At 46.9% G+C, this 15189-nt stretch overlaps 1 protein-coding gene across 5 annotated transcripts in view; it reads left to right on the plus strand.

Annotated features, from left to right (window-relative positions):
- Nucleotides 1-15189, plus strand: part of LOC142251310 (uncharacterized) — a 136532-nt gene that overhangs the window by 60138 nt on the left and 61205 nt on the right. For all 5 annotated transcript variants that reach the window (XM_075323989.1, XM_075323993.1, XM_075323992.1 and 2 more), the window contains exon 6: nt 4336-4376. In XM_075323989.1, the coding sequence (XP_075180104.1) occupies nt 4336-4376 (41 nt within the window). The remainder of the gene's footprint in view (nt 1-4335; nt 4377-15189) is intronic.

A 15189-nucleotide genomic window follows, 5' to 3' on the forward strand; every position in this document is an offset into this window, starting at 1 on the left:
AGTAAGGAAGACAGTCATTATTAATCTCCTTTTAGGGTAGTTCAGGGGGTGTCAAAGGGTACTATTGCTAGGTGGATTAGGGAGGCCTTTACTTCAGCCTACTCCTCCAGTGGTGCGCCCGTTTCGGAGAACATTCGGGCCCATTCCACCAGAGCAATGTCTACCTCCTGGGCTGAACGTGCGCAGGTATCTATTGAACAAATTTGTAGGGCCGCTACCTGGTCCTCAGTCTACTTTTTTCCGGCACTATCGGTTGGACATATCCTCCTTGGCTGCTTTCATTTGGCAGACGGGTGCTTGACTGGTCCCTCCCGAATTAGGTTTTCTCTGGAAATCTCTCACGTGGTGCTGTCATGGGGGAAGAGAAAACAACATGGTTACTTACCGGTAGCCGGTTTTTCCAGAACCCATGACAGCACCCATATAATCCATCCCTTTCTCATCCTTGGTGTGCACTTCTGGGGGTGCTTCTGTGTGTTTTAGTGGTGATGGAGTAAGTTCTAACGATTGTTGGAGGTCCTCTCATTCTCGGTAATCAACTGACCAAGGGGAGAGGTACCGCCCTTTTATTCAGAATGGTTTCCTGTCCTCGCTGGGCGGATCACTCTCATGTGGTGCTGTCATGGGTTCTGGAAAAACCGGCTACCGGTAAGTAACTGTGGTGTTTCTTGCCCGTGTCGCACAATGCTGTAACCCCCCCTTCCTAACTACCTCGCTGTGGGCGGCGAACATCCACTTCCTGAAGGGGGAGGGACGTTCGGCGTCAGAGACGTCACACAGTGGCTGGCCAATAGAAGCTAAACAGATCTAACTTTTTGTCAACCTCTCATCATATGGGAGGCCTTCCATTCCTTGTAGTAGTCTGGTTAGCTGCTTTTGAATGTTCTTTTTTTAAAATGTGGAGCCCAAAACTGGATCCCATATTCCAGATGTGTCCTTACAAGTAATTTATAGAGGGGTAACAATACATTGGGATCACAGGATCTAATCTCTCCTTTTATACACCCTAAAATCTTGTTTGCTTTAGCAGCTGCTGCTTGACATTGAGTACTGCTGCCCAGCTTATTTGTAATAAGAATACCAAAGTCCTTCTCCTGTTCTGTAGTCCCGAGTTTACTACCATATAATGTATACACAGCTATAGGATTACTCAGTCTTAGGTGCATTACTTTACATTTATCAACATTAAATTTAATTTGCAAAGTATCTGCCCATTCTGACATCTTATCCAGATCTTTTTGTAATATTGTACTATAAAGGTCAGTTTTTAATATCCTACATAGTTTGGTGTCATCAGCAAAGACTGACACTTTACTATCAATCCCATCCACAAGGTCATTAATAAAGAGATCCTAGCACAGATTCCTGCGGCACCCCACTGCTGACTATAGCCCATTTAGAGAATGTACCACCTATGACTACTTTGTTTCCTATCTTTTAGCCAATTACTTACCCAGTTGCAAATGGTTTTCCCTAGTCCCTTGCTTCTGGAGCTTTAGTATAAGGGTGGTGTCACACACAGCGACGACGACGTCGCTGTTACGTCACCATTTTCTGTGACGTTGCAGCGACGTCGCTGTGTGTGACATCCAGCAATGACCTGGCCCCTGCTGTGAGGTCGCCAGTCGTTGCTGAATGTCCAGCTTCATTTTTTGGTCGTCGCTCTCCCGCTGTGACTCACACATCACTGTGTGACAGCGAGAGAGCGACGAAATGAAGGAAGCAGGAGTCGGCATCTGGCGGCTTCGGTAAGCTGTAACCATGGTAGCCAAGGGAAGACCTTTCCCTGGTTACCCGATATTTACCTTCGTTACCAGTGTCCGCCGCTCTCACGCTGCCAGTGCCGGCTCCCGGCTCTCTGCACATGTAGCTGCAGTACACATCAGGTAATTAACCCGATGTGTACTGTAGCTAGGAGTGCAGGGAGCCAGCGCTAAGTAGTGTGCGCGGCTCCCTGCTCTCTGCACATGTAGCACAGCGACGCGTATCGTTATGATCGCTGCTGTTTGCTGTTTGACAGCTAAGCAGCGATCATAACAGCGACTTAAAAGGTCGCTGTTGCATCACAGAAAATGGTGACTTAACAGCGACGCCGTTGTAGCTATGTGTGAACCCATCTTTAGGCTATTATGTGGTACAGTATCAAATGCCTTTGCAAAGACCAAATAAATCACATCCACTGCATTCCAAATATTCAGATTTGTATTTACACCCTCATAGAACGCCGACAGATTGGTTATACACGACTTATCTTTCATGAATCCATGCTGTCTGTCAGTTATATTATTTTCTGTAATATATTTTTGCATGTAATCACTTAAAATGCCCTCAAAATTTTTCATACTATTGATGTCAGGCTTACTGGACGGTAGTTGCCTGGATCTACCCTCCTACCTTTCTTAAATATCGGTACCACATCAGCAATCCTACAATCCTGAGGCACCAACCCTATTACAAGCGAGTCTAAAAAGATGAGATACGGCAGTCTGTTGATTTACGGCGCTCAATTCCCTCAATATTCGTGGATGAATACAATCTGGCCCCGGGGGATTTGTCAATGTTTAATTTACACAGACGCAGGCGTACTTCTTGTGTTTAATTATATCGGGTGGTGAACTTAGATTTTTCACTTGTTGAATGATCCCTGGTACAGTCAGCTCCTTGGGGAACACTGATAAGTGCCTTTTTAATATCTGTCTTTTGTTTGTCTTCTATAACTAACTTGTTATATTTTAAGGGGCCGATACCATCCTTTGTTTTCCTTTTGGCATTAATGTATTTATAAAAGATTTTGGGATTTATTTTAATGTCCTTGACTATTGTTTCACTAACTAATTTTGCTTGCTTAATTTCGTTTTTGCATTTCATATTGGTATCTTTATACTCTTGAAATTCTATTTGTATTCTCAGCCTTCAAAAGTTTAAATGTCCTTTCTTTTTGTTTTATTATACTTTGTATAGTCTTATTTCTCCATAGTGGTTTCTTTTTATTCCTGGACATTCCAGGCTATAATAAGAGTAGAAAGAGCAGTGGGAGGCCCCGCTGCACAACTGAGCAACAAGACAAGTACATTAGAGTCTAGTTTGAGAAATCGATGCCTCACAGGTCCTCAACTGGCAGCTTCTTTAAATGGTATCCGCGCCAGTGTCAATGTCTATAGTGGAGGCGACTCCGGGATGCTGGCCTTCAGGGCAGAGTGGCAAAAAAAAGCCATATCTGAGACTGGCTAATAAAAGGAAAAGAGTAATATGGGCAAAAGAACAGACATTGGACAGAGGAAGATTGGTTTTCTGGCTGAAATTCACATTAAAATCCTCCTTGTGAACATGCCTTAACCACTTAGTGACCACCAATACACCTTTTTACTTAATGTACATAGTCGTGTAAGTGAAAATGCAGAGTCTTGTCAGCTGTACATGGCCATGACCATTATTTCACCCTTTAGACTCTGCTGTCCATAGTGGCAACAGCATCTGGATTAAGTGTGGGACTCACTCATTGACCCGATCAGCACCCTGAATTTGAGATTGTGTGGTCTTGATGGTTCCCTTGAGGTCAATAAATTACCTTAGGGCCGCTTTACACGCTGCGACATTGCTAGCATTTGCTGGCGATGTCGAGCGCGATAGCACCCGCCCCCGCCGTACAGCCGATATGTGGTGGTCGCTGCCGTAGCGAACATGATCACTACAGCAGTGTCACACGCACATACCTGTTCAGCGACGTCGCTGTGACTGCCGAACAATTCATCCCTCAAGGGGAGGTGCGCTCGGCGTCATAGCGACGTCACTGCGGTGTCACTAAGCGGCCTGCCAATAGAAGCGGAGATGAGCGGGACGTAACATCCCGCCCACCACCTTCCTTCCGCATTGCCGGTAGACGCAGGTAATGAATGTTCGTCGTTCCTGCGGTGTCACACATAGCGATGTTTATTATCTATTTTAAATAAATGTATTTAAAAATCAACCTAAATTTACCTATTACATAAAGTATATTGTGTCACGAAAAAACAATCTCACTGGGATGTGTTGAAGCTTTCCAGAGATTTCCACACAGTGATTTGAAGGGTTTGGCTTGGTCACTAGGGCGTAGACGACTGCTCTAGAAGTGTCCGTTTTCAGCGGCACTGTTCAGGTTTACTCTGCATGCAGTCCCTTAATAATACACCTTAAGCATGCACTTTCCCACTATCACTTGGGAGTGATAGTTGTCCTTTTTACAGGTATAGAATGACTTGAATCTTTCTTTTTGTTCTAACCATCAGAAAGCTGTTTTAATCTCAATTTTTTTTTTTTTTTTTTTTTTACATTTTTTTTCTTTACTTTCTCCTGCAGAGTTGGCAGACTCTGGACTTGACCGATGCCAGCACTTAGAGGTATGTAGCAGACTTATCTTGTTTTAACGTTTATTGCTTTGGCAAATTGATCTATATAATGTTATACATTAGTAAACATTTGGGTATTTTCTGTAGTGACCCTTTAGTAGATGTGCACAGCAGCATCTTTGTCCTGAAACATCTCTTTGATAGTGGTGTATTCCTGTATTATAGATTAAAGAGAATCTGTCAACAGGTTTTTGCTATGAATGTACCTATATAGAGCCTGGAAGTAAATGGTAACCCAATAAAAACATCCTACAAATGTATACATTTCCTTGATCCTTAAATTCCCACACACCTGAAGATTAAAGCTGTGCGGACTCTCAAAAAAACCTGCTCTTTTTAAAAAAAAAAAAAACTGATCCGGTCCGGAATCCGCCCCCATATAAATCTATGGGGCGCAGAATGTGGAGATTAAAAATGGTGGTAGAAAAGCTAGAGGAATGGGAGCACGTGCAGTGGACTTACCAAGGCTCCGGTATGGCTGTACGCTGCTCCCAGGACTTGCATTCACTGCATGGGCAGTTGATTAGTCAGACCTGCCCCCACTTTGAGTGGCATTGTGTTAGCTGACTGCATCAAATCCCCCACCCCCCGCCCCCCCCAGACCCACGCTTCATTTATAAACCACTTCATGCCCACGTGATGTTAGAAAAAGAATGTTTGTTTATTCTGGCTGGAAACATCGCACGGCATTTTGAACACTCCCCTATCATGCCTTGATGCGGTGACAATCGGGGTAATAAGGGGTTAATAGCGTACAGCTGCTACCAGATCAGTGATGGCACAAACGTCTGAGACACCCCCGCATCCTTAATCTGTTAAATAAACACCGGAAAAATCCTTTATTTGGAATAAAATACAAAAACACACCCTGTTTCACCACTATATTAACCCCAACACCCTGCAGATCTGACGTAATCCACACGATATCCCACAGCGATTCTAGCTCTGCTACATCTGATTCTCACAGCGAGCGCCATAGAACTGGACTGCCCACTGTGAGTGCAGAGAATGAATGAGCAGCGATGACTGCAGGCAGACTCAATCGCACTGGTTGCAGTCAGACGTGCCCGGCCGCTGGGTGGGGAAACCGTGCATGTAAAATGAGTGGCCCAGGGAGGCCACAGAAGCAGCGTACAGCAGTGCGGGAGCAGTGTACAACCGGACCAGAGCTTGGGTAAATATGAAGCGCTCGCTTCATTCTTATTTTCTTTTTACTTTTTTAATTCTTTTTTCTCGCGTGCCAGATCAAACACCTGGAATCCCAGGACTTGTCTGGCACCCGGGCAAGTTTGAAAATGCGTGGATCTAGACTTTTTCAGTCCGGGTCCACCCAGCCTTACTGAAAGTAGGATAAAACAATCCCATTTAAAAAGAAAGGGCATTGTGGTCCATAGCATGTAATGTATATTAAAAATATATTAGATTTGCATACGTTATAGTACAAAAAGAGGAGACTACAATGCTTCCACAAGCACAAAATTCATTAATTGGACAGAGACCCACAAAAAATAACCAATATAACATGATTCAAATAGTAGCAAGTATATGAATGATTGATAGAGGGAATCTAATCCACAAGATAATGCATTAATAGCAGGAATTCCAGCAATCACTAAATCAGAGTGCAGCAGTGCAAAAAACATACTCACCAAACTGTGCCATAGTAAATGTGCCAGTAATGTAGACTACAGTGCCCTGACATACCTTTCACTTACAGCTGACAAATTGCTGGATTTCTTCCTATTTATTATCTTGTGGCTTAGAATCCCTTTTGCTCATCAGTGTATATCAATGACAAAGGGAAACAATGTTTTGATCTTTTGACTTGTTGGGACTCCACTAGAGGAGGATTAATAATGTTTTCGCTATGTAATCTGAGGACCACATGCTGTAGGGGTTAAAACACAGACTTCAACAATGTCAAGCTCCTGTGCTGTTTACTTATAGGGAATCTGTCAGCAGGTTTTTGCTACCTCATCTGACAGTAACATAATGTAGGCAGAGAGATCCTGAATCCAAAGGTGTCACATAGATTAATGGCTCCAGCTGTTCTCACATAATCAGAGAATTCCGTTTTAACTATGTAGCTGAGCCCAGGGAGCTGTCCCACCCACACCAAGCTCACAAGCAATGCACAATCACAGCAGCGGGTGTGTCACATTGCAGTGTACCTGTGTTTCTAGTCCTGTAATGTCAATCACAGGGTAGTAAAGTTATTTGAAACTTATGTAAACAATTGCACACAAGATATACAGTAGATAGATACCGTATTTTCTCTAGTCCCTTCCACGACAGCATAGGAGGTTGTCTCTCCACGCCCTAATTGGGACAGGAAGCACAAGAGGTTTAAAAGGACCCTCCCACCTCCCATAGCCAGTGTCTTTCCTGTCCCCATGGGGCATGGAGAGGTTTTCTTTTTCTCCTATGCTGTGGTGGCCGGCGAACTACAGTGTATATTATTATTTTTTTTTTTTTTTCTTCCTACCTTAAGCCGGGCAGTATCGATCGGGCCTTCGCCGCTCCTCCCCTACTGTTCCCTCACGCTGTGGGGGACCGCTGCTCCAGCCTTCCGGAACTCCTCTGGGGTGATGCAGGCTGTGTAGCTCCCTGAGCCGCCGGTCGCTTCCTGCATGCACGCTGCTGGGCGATCCGGAAGTGCTACCGCGGGCGGGACTTCCGGTCTAGCGAACTTCCGGTTTGGGCACTTCCGGTCGCGGAGGCAGCGTGGAGGACACGCCGGCGCTGCCACGGCCTGTCAGGGACCGGATGCAGGAGGCAGGGAACATTCCCTGTCACTGGGGGGGGCAGGCCCTTCTGCATAAGGGCTGCCTTGAAGACTTCAGATTCATGGTAAGGATTTCGGCTGTGCTTCCTGACATGTCTTCCCCTGCAGCTGCATCTGCGAGCCCAGTGTTCCCCCTGCCACTGTAAGTACGGAGGGGGGTGGTCCCTCATGCATAGGTCTCAGGCGGATAATTATGGCTCTTTCTGGTCTGTGTTTTCCAGGAGGACAAGGCCACTAAGAAATTTGACAAATATGAGAAGTCAGCGAAGTCAGCGAAGTCAGCGAAGTCAGCGAAGTCAGCGAAGTCAGCGAAGTCAGCCTACCTGCAGTCTGGGATAAGAAGCTTTGCCAACAGTGTACGGACCAGATTATTAGGGCTGAACAACCGTCCCTGGTAGACGAGCTGCGGTCCCTGCTCCTGGCCCCTCTTCCCCAAAGAAAAGGAAACTCCAGTCAGCCCCGTCTGATGATGAGGCTGATTCCGCCTCGGAGGGTCCCGATGAGGGTTCTTCCTCCGGGAGGTCTGACCAGTCCTTCCTTTTTCCCTCAGAAGATTTGGGGGATCTTATTGGGGCGGTTCGGAGTACTATGGGGTTAGAGGAAGTGCAGTCTCTGCCCTCTATCCAGGATGAAATGTTTGCTGGCCTGAAAACCGTCAAACAATTAGGGTTTCCGGTTCATGCCAATATTCTGGATATTGTCTCTCAGGAATGGGAATTTCCTGAGAGGCGGTTCCGGAGTGACCCCAGACTCTGGTTTCCTCTGGAAACTTCTGGATTACATTGGGAGGTCCCCAAAGTAGATGTACAGGTGGCTAGGGTAGCTAAACAAACGGCGCTTCCCTTTGAAGATACTTCCCAACTTAGAGATCAGATGGATAGGAAGGTAGAGGGCCTCATGAAGCGATCCTGGGAGGCATCGTCTTCTACCATTCAGGCCAACATTGCCTCCACTTGTGTGTCCAGGTCCCTACTTAGGTGGTTAGACCAGTTGGAGGCTCATATTTCCCAGGGTACCCCTCGGGATGAGTTGCTGGAATCCCTTCCCTTACTTAGGAAGGCTACCAGTTTTTTGGCAGATACCTCGGTGGAATCAGTCCGCCTGGCGGCCAGGACCTCGGTTCTTTCTAACTCTGCCAGACGTGCCCTCTGGCTTAAGGCCTGGAGTGGAGACTCCACCTCCAAAATGAGACTTTGCTCCCTTCCGTTTTAAAGGGGATTTGGTGTTTGGGCCTGCCCTGGATGATATTCTGGACAAGGCGACTGATCGTAAGGCGTTACCTGATCCTAGACCCCCCAGGAAGCGGTCCTTTCGTCCCTCGGTGCCTCAGGCCTCCCAGCCCAGAGGGAAAGGGAAGGCGGGCCGATGGAGCTATCCTAAGGGTAGAGGGAGAAACATACCCATCCCTCCCCATCAACAACGTCCTCAGCAGGACAAACAGTGACTCGGCTCGGGTGGGGGGACGACTCTCGGCGTTTCTTCCCCAGTGGCGGTCCATCACCTCCTGCCAATGGGTTCTGAAGATCGTCTCAGAGGGTCTCTTAATAGAATTCATCTCCCCCCCTCTTCCGGGTCTCCGAGTCACGGCTCTGGCGTCACAGGTTTCCCAGGCTCTACTGTACGCAAAGATTCAGGAGCTAATGCACTCGGGGGTTGTTTCCCCAGTCCTGAGTCGGGAAGAAGGGATAGGCCACTACTCCCGTCTCTTCCTTGTCAGAAAGCCGTCTGGCGACGTCCGGCTTATCATCAATCTACGGCGTCTCAACCGGCTGGTCAAGTACCGGCGGTTCAAGATGGAGTCCGTGAAATCGGCTATTCCCCTGATAGGTCTGCACCACCAGATGGCCTCCATAGATCTGAAGGACGCCTACTTCCATGTGCCCATCCATCCGGGTCACAGGCATTACCTCAAGTTTGCGGTTCTACACGGGGAAGAAGTGCTTCATTTCCAATTCAATGTACTTCCCTTCGGGATCTCCTCGGCTCCAAGGATCTTTTCAAAGATCATGGCAGAGGTGGTCGCCTTCATACGATTGCAGGGTATCTGTCTGGTTCCATATTTGGACGACTTTCTTCTCGTAGCTCCCTCCGCTCACACCCTCCGGAGCCATGTGGAGAGGTCTTTAGGAATCCTTCGGTCCTTGAGATGGATTCCCAATCTCAAAAAATCAGTTGCACCCCTCCTCCACTCGGCAGTTTCTCGGAGTGCTGCTGGACTCCGACAGGCAGGCATCCTTTCTCCCGGAGGGCCACAGGGTGGCCCTGCTAGCCAAAATATCAAAGCTTCGCCGTCAGGCTCGCCCGACCCTTCGAGCGGCTATGTCGGCTCTGGGTTCTATGACTTCCTGCATTCCCTCAGTCAGGTGGGCTCAGGCCCATTCTCGGTGTCTCCAGGATCATATCCTGGCGCATTGGGACAGACTCCCGTCCTCCCTGAACCGACGGTTTCGCCTCTCGGGGACCGTCTCCTCATCCCTTCTCTGGTGGCTGCGACCCAACAACCTGCAGGTGGGGGTTGTCTGGACTCAGACGCCCCTGGTTACACTGACAACAGATGCCAGCCTGCGGGGATGGGGTGCTATGGTGGCAGACTCCCCATTTCAGGGGGTCTGGAGTCCTTATGTCAGCTCCCAATCCTCCAACTGCCGGGAGCTCAGGGCTGTCAGGGAAGCCCTCCTTGCGGCTCAGGATCTCGTCCGGGACTCTCACGTTCTGGTCTACTCGGACAATGTCACCACAGTGGCACATCTCCGCCATCAGGGCAGTACACGATCAGGCGCCCTGAAGTCGGTGTCCTCCCGGATCTTCCACTGGGCGGAACAGTCCCTGCTATCTCTTTCTGCAGTCCATCTAAAGGGCTCACTAAACCTTCAGGCAGATTTCCTGAGTCGTCGGGATGTTCATCCGGGGGAATGGAGTCTGGATCAGGCGGTGTTCTGCTCTCTGGTGGCAAGGTGGGGTACTCCAGAAGTGGACCTCTTTGCTTCAGCAGGAAATCGCAAGGTCGCAACATATTTCTCCCTGAACCCTCGGGACAAGGCGTTGGGGGTGGACGCCTTCTGCCACGATTGGTCCTTTTTGCCTCGCCTACGCTTTCCCCCCTCTTCCTCTTCTCGCACGGACCCTGAGGAAGATCAGAGACGATGGGGTCACAACTATCCTGGTAGCCCCTCTGTGGCCTCGGAGGAGTTGGTACAGCCTGATCCTGTCGCTCGGGATAGACGGACCGGTCCTCCTGGGTTCAGACCCCAGTTTACTATCCCAGGGTCCGATTTTTCCATCCGGATCCCCAGAAACTCAAATTGGCTGCCTGGCTTCTGAGGCCCGGGCACTGAAGGCCCAGGGACTTTCTGACAAAGTTGTGGCTACTCTACAGAAGAACCGTAAACCAGTGACTAATAGTATTTACAATAAAATCTGGAAGAGATTTTCCTCCTGGTGTGGTTCTCGGCCTCCTGACTTGCTCCGGCCTAATGTTGCGCAGATTCTAGACTTCCTCCAGAGTGGGTTGGACCTAGGCCTTCGGCCTAGTAGCACCCTGAAGGTTCAGGTCTCGGCACTCAGTGCAGTCTTTGACACGGCTCTGGCAGATCATCGCTGGATCCGCCGTTTCTTTGTGTCCGCTAGTAGGCTCTGTCCGCGTCAGAGGGTCCTGACGCCTCGCTGGGATCTCAATGTGGTCCTTACCGGACTATCTCAGTCACCCTTTGAGCCGCTGTCCTCCTGTAACATCCGTTCTCTTTCTCACAAGACTGCCTTTCTCGTGGCTATTACGTCTGCCCGTAGAGTCGGGGAACTTCAAGCATTATCTATTCGGGAGCCTTACCTGACCGTCAGAGATGACAGCATTGTCTTTCAGCTGGACCCTTCATTCCTTCCCAAGGTGGTTTCGGATTTTCACCGTTCTCAGTCCATCATCCTGCCTTCCTTCTGTCAGCATCCTAGGACTCCGGGTGAGGAAGTGTTTCATTCTTTGGACGTTCGTCGGACAGTGTTGCACTACCTGGATGTTACTGCACCTTGGCGTCTTGATCATAACCTATTCATCCAGCCCTTTGGTCGAAATAAGGGCAGGAAGGTGGCTAAGAGTACCGTCGCCAACTGGATTGTGCGGGCCATTAGAGACGCCTACCTCGCTCAGCATCTCTCTCCGCCTACCGGATTTACGGCGCACTCCACCAGGGCTACCTCTGTCTCCTGGGCTGAACGGGCAGGGGCTTCTCTTGAGCAGATCTGCAAGGCGGCTACGTGGTCTTCCCTCCATACTTTCACGAAGCATTATCGTTTGGATCTGGATTCCAACAGGGATTTGGCTTTTGGCAGGAAGGTCCTGCAGGCTGTGGTCCCCCCCCCCCTAGGTATCAATTCGTTGGTATTCCTCCTATGCTGTCGTGGAAGGGACTAGAGAAATAAGAATTATTCTTACAGTTAATTCGGTTTCTAGGACCTTCCACGACAGCAGGTAATTCCCTCCCTTGTCCTCGATGTGCCTGGATGTGTTTGTACTTCTCATATGCTATGGGTTCTTTGTAAGACACTGGCTATGGGAGGTGGGAGGGTCCTTTTTAAACCTCTTGTGCTTCCTGTCCCAATTAGGGCGTGGAGAGACAACCTCCTATGCTGTCGTGGAAGGTCCTAGAAACCGAATTAACGGTAAGAATAATTCTTATTTTCGGACCATAAGACGCACTTTTCCCCCCCCCCAAATGTTGGGGGAAAGTGGGGGGGTGCGTCTTATGTTCTGAATATAGGGCTGCGGGGAATGAGGGTGCTGCGGTGGAGCGGGTCATCGGGGGCACGAGCAGGCTGTAGCAGCCTGCCGTGACTGTGGACCCGCTCATTTAATATGCACGCCAATCATCCCGCCCATCATCTCTCAGCGCTGAAGCCGGAGCTGACAGGTGGGCGAGGGATAAACAGCCAGCCCGCATGATCACCCCTGGCAACTGCAGCCTGGAGTGATCATGTGCGGCTGTATTCACTGCCCCCCGAACATCATCAGTGCGGGGGGCACTGAAACAGTACACATTACTCACCATTCTTATGAGCAGCATGGGGAGTATATGAGCAGGCTGGGGAGTATATGAGCAGGACATTACCCCATAAGTGTCATGACCACATTTTTTGCTTAAAATTTTATTTTCCTCTAAAACTAGGGTGCGTCTTATGGTCCCGTGCGTCTTCTAGTCCGAAAAATACGGTACCTAGATAGAGAGATGAGGCATAGTTGCTTTTGTTTTTTAACACACTACAACATGCTGTCCTCAGCTTACATAGCAAAAACCTGTCGACAGATTCTCTTTAAACGGAGTTTTATCTTTGCTGTGACTAGCTGGTTTGTGCCATGTTTGACTGCACCCACTTGTGATTAGCAGCTCACTGTCTATAGAAAAGTACACTGAGAGCTTGGTGTGGCTAGAGGCAGCTTTCTCATCTCTAAAAACAAAAAACTGAGCTGTAACACAAAATCAGTAACCATGCAACATTACAAGCATGTAAATGGCAGCCTCTAGACAATAAAAAAAAAAAGCTTTCTCTGCTGCATGGCTAAATCTAAACTCTTGGAGCGCCTGCACCAAATCTAAGATACATGGTTGGACTCAGGGACTGTTTGCCTACATCATCCTGCTTTCAGATGAGGCAAGAAAAACCTAGTGACAGGGGACGTGGTTTTCCTTCGGATGGGATGTGAGAACTAATGTAGCATAGGCTCCTGCTAAACTTCCTAAACCAGATGGGCCTATCCGTGTAAATGTCTAGGGGTAAATCCAACAATCAACAGACTGCAGGAGGGAGACTCAAATACTAAGAAAACAACCTAAACTTTTATGCAATTCAAATTTTCAACTTTATTAACTTATCATAAAAGCAATAAAACACAAGCTAATATACACCATAAGAAGGTGGTCAGTGACTGGAAAATAAGTGTATACAATCCTAATACTGTGCTTAAAAACCAATGCAAAATAAAATATTGTAATGTTTAACTTAAACTTTTATTGAATAAAGTAGCGATACCAAAAATGGACACAAGGTGACACCACACTTAAATACAGTACCAGTCTTCCGGGAGGCGTAACTTTTTTTTTTTTTTCTTTTTTTTTTTTCTTCAATCTGATTATGTGAGGGCTTTTTTTTTTTTTTTTTTTTTTTTGCGGAACGAGCTGTACTTTTAAATTAAACCAAGTGTTTCATATAGTGTACTGGAAAAGGGCAAAAAAAAAAATTCCAAATGCGGAAAAATTACAAAACAAAAGTGCAATTCCACTTTAGTTTGAGATTTTATTCACTGTATTCACTATATGGTAAAACTGATGTTAGTGTGAAGCCAGAGGTCGGTGCGAGTTCGTAGACACCAAACAAATATAGGTTTACTTTTTGCAAGAGGTTAAAAAAAAGTCAGAAGCTTGTCCGAAAAAAAGCGTATGTTTTGCACCATTTTCCGCAACCCGTATCGTCATTTTTCGGGATCTATGGCTCAGTGACAGCTTATTTTTTTGCGTCTCGGGCTGATTATAACGGTACCATATTCGCGCAGATGCTACGTTCTGATCACCGGTTATTGCATTTAGCGCAAAATTTGTGGCGACCAAATAAAGTAATTTTGGTGTTTTGCATTTTTTTGCCGCTATGCCATTTACTGATCAGATTAATTGATTTTATCTTTTGATCTGGCATTTCTGAACGTAGCGCTGCCAAATGGTTTATTTTTTTTAACCCTTTAATTTTCAATGGGGCGAAAGGGGGGGTGATTTGAACTTTTTTTTTTTTATTTTATTTTACTAGGTCCACTAGGGGACTATAGCGATCAGTAATATGGTCATTCATTCATTTCTCCTGATCAGAGCAGCATCGCTCAGACCAGGAGAAAGGATCATCTCTTGTAACAAGCATCACTCGGCAATTTCTTACAGGACCTGAGTCATATGAGCACAGTCATTACATGACCCTGTGCTCTCATGACAACCACTGGATTCACGTGATCACGTCACGTGACTTCCGCTATCAGGCGGTGAGTACGAATCTACCGCTATCTCCGTTAATTTGGCGCTGTCACATCTTGACAGCGCCATTTACAGAGTTAAAAGGCACAGGCAGAACGCAATTCCACTCGTGCCTAGCAGGCACACATGTCAGCTATATAAATAATCTGACGTGCGTGGATCCCCGACTGCAGCCCACAGCTGCAGGTGGGGATTAACACTATGACCTCTAGGATGTAACTTTTAAGGGGTTAATATTCCTTCTTAAGAAGGCATTAGTGCCGAAACATGTGTTGGGGATTGTGGCACCACGCTAACTACACTGGTAGGATTTAACATTATTTCTGATTTTGGTTTTAACTTTGATTTTCAGCATTTATTTTATATACCAATTTCTTTTCTTTTCTTTTCTTTTCTTTTTTTTTTTTTTTTTTCTCCTCGTTGCACCTACTTGATTTTTGTTTTTTCTGAGCACTTTTTGTATGTATCATTTTCCCAGCATAGTCCTCTTGGGCAACCTGGTATTTGCACATTTACACTTTACCCTTCTACCCTTTTTATTTATTTCTTGTGCTATTTTCATTGTGAATCTAAGTGCAATATAACTTATATTTATCCGAATTTGGACCTGTGGAAGCACCTGTTTGAGTGCGAAACGGCCGTCGTCCGGCGTACCTGCACTTCCCCCTCCCCACTTATGCTGTAACTTTGCTTACAATTGCACATTAAAATATTGCATATACTCCACCGTGAAGTACTGCCTTTCCTGCTTTAACGGATCTTATATAGGATATGTCAATACTCAGTAAATCATAGATATGAACATTGATGAACTGTTGTGTGCCATGCGTTTTTAGCTGAGCATTATGTGCTTGTGCATATAGCAGGAAATGTTATTGCAGGAGCAAAAATGGCATGTAACCTGAAGTGTCTAATGAAAACCTGCATATTTTTTGAGTCTACATACCCCTTCTTTTTGCTGCGGTAATATTATCTGCTGCTGTATACACAAGCACTTTGCATTGATTATAGTCCA

The sequence above is a fragment of the Anomaloglossus baeobatrachus genome, chromosome 9 (assembly GCF_048569485.1).
Source record: "Anomaloglossus baeobatrachus isolate aAnoBae1 chromosome 9, aAnoBae1.hap1, whole genome shotgun sequence".
Classification (NCBI taxonomy): domain Eukaryota; kingdom Metazoa; phylum Chordata; class Amphibia; order Anura; family Aromobatidae; genus Anomaloglossus; species Anomaloglossus baeobatrachus.